We start from the raw sequence: 7,982 nt of genomic DNA, 5'->3' as shown, positions 1-7,982 counted from the left end.
GGTAGACAACTCTCTTGGTTTTTTTTTTTTGTTTTTTTTTGAGTTTACGAGTTTAATGTTCACTTGCAGTGAAAATCTGCAATATTCTTAATAGCTAGTAATTTGGAACTTTGAGCAATTTGCATAATACATATATTTACTAAATTGTGTCAATAGTTTGAGACAGTTGCTTCTCCTTTTTCCGTCTTAGGCAACTTTGAAAGGTTTTTGCAACCGGAGTGTATTTAATTGAGATTATAATAAATTGTTTTTAGTTTATGGATTTTAATGAATTAATGAATTGCATGTGATTTTGATTTTGTGTGCAATTCTTGATTTAATATCACAGAGTTGATAGAATTTAAGCATAATGTTTCAAAATCTCAATTAAATATTTCAAGATTTTAATAGATATTAAATAATCTCAATTGAATATTTTTCATAAATGGAAAAAGATCGTTTAAAATCCTAATTTCATATACTCTTCCTATCCCAACAGATTCGTTAAGTTCGTTTTTGGCACACGTTTTGAGGCTCTTTCAAAGTATAATTTTATAATATTTTTATAAATATTTTTAATGGATTGTTTTTATTGTATGGATTTTATTGAATTTTATGTGCATTTGATTTTGTGCGGATTGCTGATAAAAATATCACACATATTCTTTAGGATTTAAACACAATGCTTCAAAATCTCATTGATCTTTATCAATGAAAATCTCATTGATTTTCATTGATAAAAATCTCAAAGTCCTTCATTTTATAAAATTTTAAAAAATCTATCTGACATTTGAATACCATCAAATTTTATGATTACTATTAGGGGTCGCTTGGTTCGAGGAGGGGTATCGGGTTGGAATGAGGAATCGGGTTAAGTTGGTATGAGTTTGAGCCTTTGAGGTATCATATCTGATATCATGTGTTTGGTTGAGTGCTGGAATCAATATATACAATTTTATAAGAAAATAAGTTATTAATATATATCAATTAAAAATATTAATAAAATTATTATTGTCATATATTTTTGCATCATTGATTTAATTTTGTATCAAACATTAATATTTCATTACTTAAAGAGAGAAAAAAAATAAAAAATCAATGTATCTCATACCTTCATCTCATACCCACCTCCCCACTAGGTATCAAAAACTCATACCTCGGGGGTTTTCTCAACCAAACACCAGATATGGGTTTGGAATGGACAAACCCCATACCTGATATCAGAAACCCACGAACCAAACGACCCCTTAGATTTTGTAATATAATTTAAAATTTAAATTGAATATCCCAACATTTTAATGCATTTTAAAAATCCAATTATTAAAGGGGTTTTTTCATAAATATATAGGAAAAAGTAAATTTTTGCAAATTTACTTTTCTCAAGAATAGCTATTTGCAATTTTACTACACTATGTTTCTAAATTGCAAAAATACTACCCCTCCTTTCTGCAACTGAATGCAACCACATGCAACTGAATGCCATATATATATATATATGGATTCCAAGGATGAGGTCGAAAATGACATTCGAGAACTGGAACTTGAAATCAGGAGTTGTAGTTGCATATGAGGTTGCATTCAGTTGCATATGGTTGAATGCAATCTCATATGCAACTGAAAACTGTAAGTTACAATTAATGTATGGGTGCCCCTGGCGGGGCCATTAGATCAAAATAGAATCAACTGAATGCAACCTTATAAGCAACTGAATTTTTTTTTAGGGTGGGGTGATATTGTGGTGGATTTGGGTTGCAGGCCCCGCAGGGGCAATATTCAACTGAATATGCAATCTCATAAGCAACTAAATAGAATCAACTGAATGCAACCAAATGCAACTGAATGCAACTAAATGCCTGATTTCAAGTTCCAGTCTCCAAATGTCATTTTCGACCAGATTTTCAGAATATATATATATATATATATATATAGAGAGTTTTACTCCAATAGAAACCTTCTTATCCTAAAAACTAAAAACCAATCTGAAATATCACTAAATCCTAAAGCAGATACCACTAAATTCTTAAACAACCCCATCTCCACTTCCATCTTCACCAAAACCACCTCCATCTTCACCAACCCACCTCCACTACCACCACCTCCGTCGTCGCCTCCTTCATAACCACTACCACCTCTATGCCGCCCGCCCCCTCCATAACCACCACCTCCATCTCCATCTCCACCTCCACCTCCACCTCCATTATTTCTCTAACAACACAACCTCCACACCTCCATCTTCACCATCCCCATCTTAATCGCTGCTTCAACCTCCTTCAACCATGTTCATACTTCTTTCTCCACTCGACTCAACTTCAAACGCGGAGCCGCCACTAATCCGGCAACGCTCCAACCCCCCACTTCAAGCCGCTCAAACCTCCGCTACAATCATCCTTCCTCCATCTTCACCTTCACATCCACCATCTCCACCACTATCACCACCATCTGAATTGAACACATGAACAGATCTGGACATTTTAAGCTGGAACATATCTGGAGATTAAATTTTCACTAATTCCTGCAACACATATCACTAAATCCTAAAGAGAATATCACTAAATTGTACTGAGAATATCACTAACTTGTATTGGTTTCTAGTTTTTATTTTAAAATTGGTTTCTATTTGATCATTAGCCTATATATATATATATGTGTGTGTGTGTGTGTGTGGATTCCAAGGATGAGGTCGAAAATGACATTTGAAAAGTGGAACTTGAAATCAGACATTCAGTTGCATATGAGGTTGCATTTAGTTGCAGGGGGTGGGGTAGTATTTTTGCAATTTAGAAACTTAGTTTAGTAAATATGCAATTAATTTAGAAAGATGGTATTTTTGCAAATAAAATCCTAAAATATAGTATATTTGTTAAATTCCCATTAGTGCAATACACCCTCTTGATCTCGATAGGTCTGTAATTATAAACCTTTAACTGGGACATAATCAGGTGAAAATAAACCAGCGGCGGAACGGAGACCTCACCGGCGACGAAGACAGTGAAACTCCGGCGTCCATTTCCGTAAGTTACATCTCTTGTATATCTCTGTGTGGTGATGTTATAATGAATTCAACTTGTTCATGTTAGTTTTGCATTTGGCTGATTTGAATTGAGGCTTTTAGGGTTTTTAATGAACTGATATGTGATGAAATTACTACAAATGTGATTTAATCGGAAAAATAGACGACTTAAGTAGTCGAAACGCAACCGAACGACTACCCGGAGAAATGAGCTCAATATCCATATATATATTCGTATCAATGTAGATTATGATTTTACTTATTAAGAGAAGAGTGATACTAGTTACCCCAAATTCTGTTCCCAAATGATGTGGTGGACAGATGACTTATTTTAGTTAGATGGTTTACGTGCATACAGGGCATCCCATTATTATTAGTGTGTGTGGAATCAATCATAAATTACCAACTAGATTTGAGAAAAATTTTGGAACACTTCTTGGGGTACCTAGCATTTTCGTTAAGAGAAACCGATATGTGGGTTACATGACTCGTAACACGATAAACAAAGGAAAATGCTAGGTACCCCAATAATTGTTCCCAATTTTTTCCCCCAAATCTTCGTTGACAATGTATGATTGGTTTCACTCATACTAATAATAATGGGAACCCCCGGTATGCACATAAACCTCTCTATTAAAATCAGCCATTTGTATGCCACATCATTTGTTTGGGGGGGGGGGGGGGGGGAATTTGGGGTTTATTTTGAAACTGTAGCACGTCAGTGAATTGCGTTATGTGCCCTGATGCTTTTAGTGTGAGTGTTATGTATTTTCAAAGCATGTTAGAGTGCATGAACACTTGTGGCGTACTCTCAACCAATATGGCAGCAAGCATATTGAATAATGTATATTTATTATTCATATGGCGTATGTATTATTAACGTTAAGAGGGTCATCATCTTGTAACATGCTATTTTGAGCATTTTCTCAAAACTTAACTTCTAGCCTCGTGTAAAAAGTATATAGGTAAACACTAATCTTTATACTAAATTTAGGTGAAGTATTTACCAATAAAAGAAAACATCCCTATAAGTAAATTTTTTTTGAACTGGGAGAGATATATAGTAAGAAAGATTAATATTTAGAAAGTGAGCGAGGCATTTACTTGAGGGTAGTTGCCCAAAATACTTCAATGAGTTATTAAGCGCAAAAGTCAAAAACAAGTAATAATAGGGTATAGGAGTATTTTTGTTCATTTTGCTTATTCATTGTGATTTGGTCATTTACTTTTATATCTGTTGGGAAAGCTAAATGTTAAGGGAGCATGTTTTTTCATATTGCTTACTTATGGTGATTTGGTCTGGGTTCATTTGTTTAGCAAACTATGTATACTTCATAATTTACCTATCGGTCCTATCCTGATCAAACTTAAGTAACTAAATCTTCAACGTTTTTTCGTGTTTTTTTCTTTCATTTTGAATTTCTGAATGTACATGCCTGCTGTGTTTTCTTTTCATTCATTATGAAGTTCTGAATGTACAATTTCGGAACAGGAATTAAATGTCATTACTTGCAGTCGGTTTGAAATGTATATATAGTTTTGGATCAGGGGAGGAGATAATAATTTAATAGCCGTGGAAGCTAGAGGTTTCCATAATGAATCAGCAATATGTGGGTGTCTTGTCTTATTTTATAACATTTGGATAGAATGTACTGAATTGAAAGTCACTAAATATATAATACATCTCAGTAGTTCTCACTAGGTAAATAGATAGCAGTAAAGATAGAGGTTGAACCAAAAAGGTCAAGTTTTAACCAAATGAGTTTTGGCCCTTTGTAGTGCAAATATGGGAGAAACGAGCTCTATGCAGGGTGATACAAGCTTGGTGGCTACGAGGGAAAGATTCTCCAGTGTTCTCAAAAGGTATGGGGAGTTAGCCGAGCGTCTTTCCAGGGACTCTGATAAGAATGTTTTTGAGCGTTTGCAGAGGGAATTTGAAGCTGCTTGTTACTCTAAAACTCGAGAAATTTGTTTAGATGGTGAAGAGTGGAATGATGGGCTATTGGCCACCATAAGAGAAAGGGTTCACATGGAGGTTGAGAGTAGGGCAATGCAGTTACCTGGGTCCCCAAGATCTCCTCTTGCTGAGAAGATCATCTACAAAGTCGGGACAAAGATACTTTGCTGTCTTGATGGAGCAAGAATTGGCATCCGGTATGAGGCACTGTATGGTGGATATGTTCGTGAGCATTACCATTGTGTGCTTGAAAGCAAGTCATTTCTTCAGAAGATGACTGTCCTCGAACATACAGTTCCTTTCTTTCTGCCAATAAGGGAAGCAGAAAATAATTTTCTCTCCTCAAATGCGATAAAATTTATAGATCATGTTGGCGAGCTGGTGCAAGCTTATGTCGACAGACGGGAGCAGGTCCGTCTTACGAAGGAATTATATGGGAATCAACTCAAAGAACTTTATCACAGTCTTCCTTACGATATGGTGGAATTCATGCTAGGCCATTGTGATTGCAATATAACTGTCAGTCTGAAATACGCAGATCTGTTGTCTATTCTACCCACTCGGGTGAGTGTACTGGCATGGCCTGTGAGTGAGTCTAAAAATTCTTCGACTGCTAAAAAACTGAGGAAAGGTAATGGAGCATCAGAAAATAGAGATGTACCATTGCGCTTAACATACGCAGAAGATGCATTGCGAACTATGAGTTTGCCTGAAGCATATGCAGACATGGTGCTAAACCTCCCCGAGGAGCTTTCTGAACTAAATACTCAAAGGAACGTCTGATGTATTTTCCTCAGAAGAAGATCTGCAGATTAGCAAACAGGTGAATGTTTGTTTGTGTAATAACAGACTTCTTAGAACTATTAGAATCCAGGGTGTTATAAACATACAAAGTAAGTACTGTTTCCGACTTCTGCACATCCAGTTATGATGCACATTGCAACTAGTTCTCGGGTTCATGTGGCTTGTGGTTTCTAAATTATGTCATCTGTGCATGTTTCAGTAGTTATTAGATTGGAAACCAACTTTTCAAATGAGCTCTTTTGGTTCCTTATAGGTTACAAATTTTAGAAGTTTTCAGTTTAGAGGTTAGAATGAGCCGACATTCATCGACTTAGTTTAGGTTTTCACCTTCATGACTCCTCTTCCTCTAGCGAGGTACCCCATCTTAAGCATTTACCCACACACATTTGCTCGAATCCTAGGTCAATATTTACTAGGTTATATTTGGCTCTTAATCTCAGCGGAGATAGAGCCATGGTCAATCAAAATATGACACGTGTTATTTAGGACATATTTTTGAATCAAAATTGGTAGTATGATAAAAGAGTTGGTTGCAATAAAACAGATTATGTGTACTTTCTTAATCAGGTCTAAGTAGGTTGCCAACCAAAGTACCCAAACCAATGAAACTAATCCTTGTCACCCAAATACTTATTCTACTAGATTTGGTCATAATACAAGATTAGCTAGTCAAATTTCAAAAACAAAATCATCATACATGTCGCTCTCAAACAATTAGATAACATAAATTTCTATTAATTGCAGAGCAGATAGATTATTATTGCATGTTTACTTGGTAGTCTTCATTTCAATGAAATAGGAGAGGCTGTAGCTCAACTAACCACACATAACTAATTTGAGAAAATCTTTCGTTTTCAACCATTTTATTTGTATTTTCTTCTCTTAGGGACATAGTATAAGTGCAAATTTAGGCAATTGATTGCTATTAGTAGTCTTAATTTAATTATTCTTAGCTTAATATAGGTGATCAACTATTCCAACTACTTTGTTCATTTGTTTATTGCCATTCAATTCAATGGGGTGTTTGGTTTATGATCGAGATCTTTTACACTAGTGTTTGCATCAATAATTTTTGGTTATTTTGAACAGGAGTCCTAATCATATTAGGGATTTAAATTTATTGACGAAAAATCATTATGTTTGGAGCCCCTCGTTACATGATTACTTGTAAATCGTAAAGAATTTGAAAAGAAAATGATTATGTTGAGTACATAGTTTTGCCTTGCACGCCTAACTCATGTTTTATGCAATAATATTAGAAGGAAAGTAATTGTTTTGTCCTCTTTTTGTACAAAATAAGAATGAAAGTAATTGTTACAGTGGCTTCTTAACTCCAAAAATTCAATTTTTTTACTCTATCTTGTTACAAAGAGCTCCTCGATCGAAGTGACTAAGGTCCTTTTGGAATAAAGGATACGATGTAAATATAAGAAAACTTTGAGTTATAAATTCGATTAATAAGGATGAACGTTTTCGTAATTAAATTACTCATTCAACGTTAATATAAGTAATACTAATGTATGAGTTCGATGTTGAGTTTTCGTGATTGACGTAACTACAATTCTTCGTCAAATTAATAAAATCATTTCATGTTAATTGAATTTGAGTTCATTCTCGAACAAATACTTTGAGTTTATACAAAATTATTTCAAAATTTCGACAAATTCAATATATTTCTCGTTATTCTGAAATTAAGTTTATAAATAGGTTTATAATTACCGAGTCTCAACCTATGTATAAATTACTAAATAGTAAACATAGATTAATATTTTTAAAAAAATTGAAAAGTTTGTGTGTTTTAAAATATAGATGCCGAGTTTGGTCTTGACAATGTTTGAGTAGGATCTAATAAACAAGATATAAGATCACTAGGGTGTTTGGTCGGGTTTAAAAGCCCGGCTCCTGCAAGCATTAATTCATACCGTTGCATTAATTCATACCGTTTGTTGTAAAACTCAAGAAGTACTTACAAGAAACTATAAGAAATTGAGAATACTAACTTTTGTTCAATGGCTTCTACTTCTTTCCCAAATACTCTAATCACTTGTAAGTCGTAACTTACAAGAAGCACTTATTTTAAACTCATTAAAACTGTCAGTATTGGTTCTTTAATTTGTCCGAGCATCGGTGTGATCTGTCCAGAGTCTTATTGAGATTTTAATGAACACGAAATAAATTGAGGAAAATCGGGAATGATTGGTTACATTTTGATTTGTTTGTATTGATTTGTAC

The 7,982-nt window shown here is 34.3% G+C and overlaps 1 protein-coding gene across 1 annotated transcript; it reads left to right on the top strand.

The window, feature by feature from the left end:
• Positions 1-2,841: 2,841 nt before the first annotated feature.
• LOC108197670 (uncharacterized) lies at positions 2,842-5,909 on the top strand. The gene is made up of 2 exons (XM_017365357.2): positions 2,842-2,990; positions 4,769-5,909. Exon 2 carries the CDS (start codon positions 4,776-4,778, stop codon positions 5,727-5,729), a length of 954 nt encoding a protein of 317 aa, XP_017220846.1. The 5' UTR covers positions 2,842-2,990; positions 4,769-4,775; the 3' UTR covers positions 5,730-5,909.
• The last annotated feature ends 2,073 nt before the right edge of the window (positions 5,910-7,982 follow it).

This window comes from Daucus carota, chromosome 8, assembly GCF_001625215.2.
Source record: "Daucus carota subsp. sativus chromosome 8, DH1 v3.0, whole genome shotgun sequence".
NCBI classification, from domain to species: Eukaryota; Viridiplantae; Streptophyta; class Magnoliopsida; order Apiales; family Apiaceae; genus Daucus; species Daucus carota.
This window is presented reverse-complemented; position numbering and strand designations above follow the sequence as displayed.

Excerpts from the sequence above, each read along its gene's own strand:
- LOC108197670 (XM_017365357.2), top strand. The coding sequence starts at position 4,776 with ATGGGAGAAACGAGCTCTATGCAGGGTGATACAAGCTTGGTGGCTACG.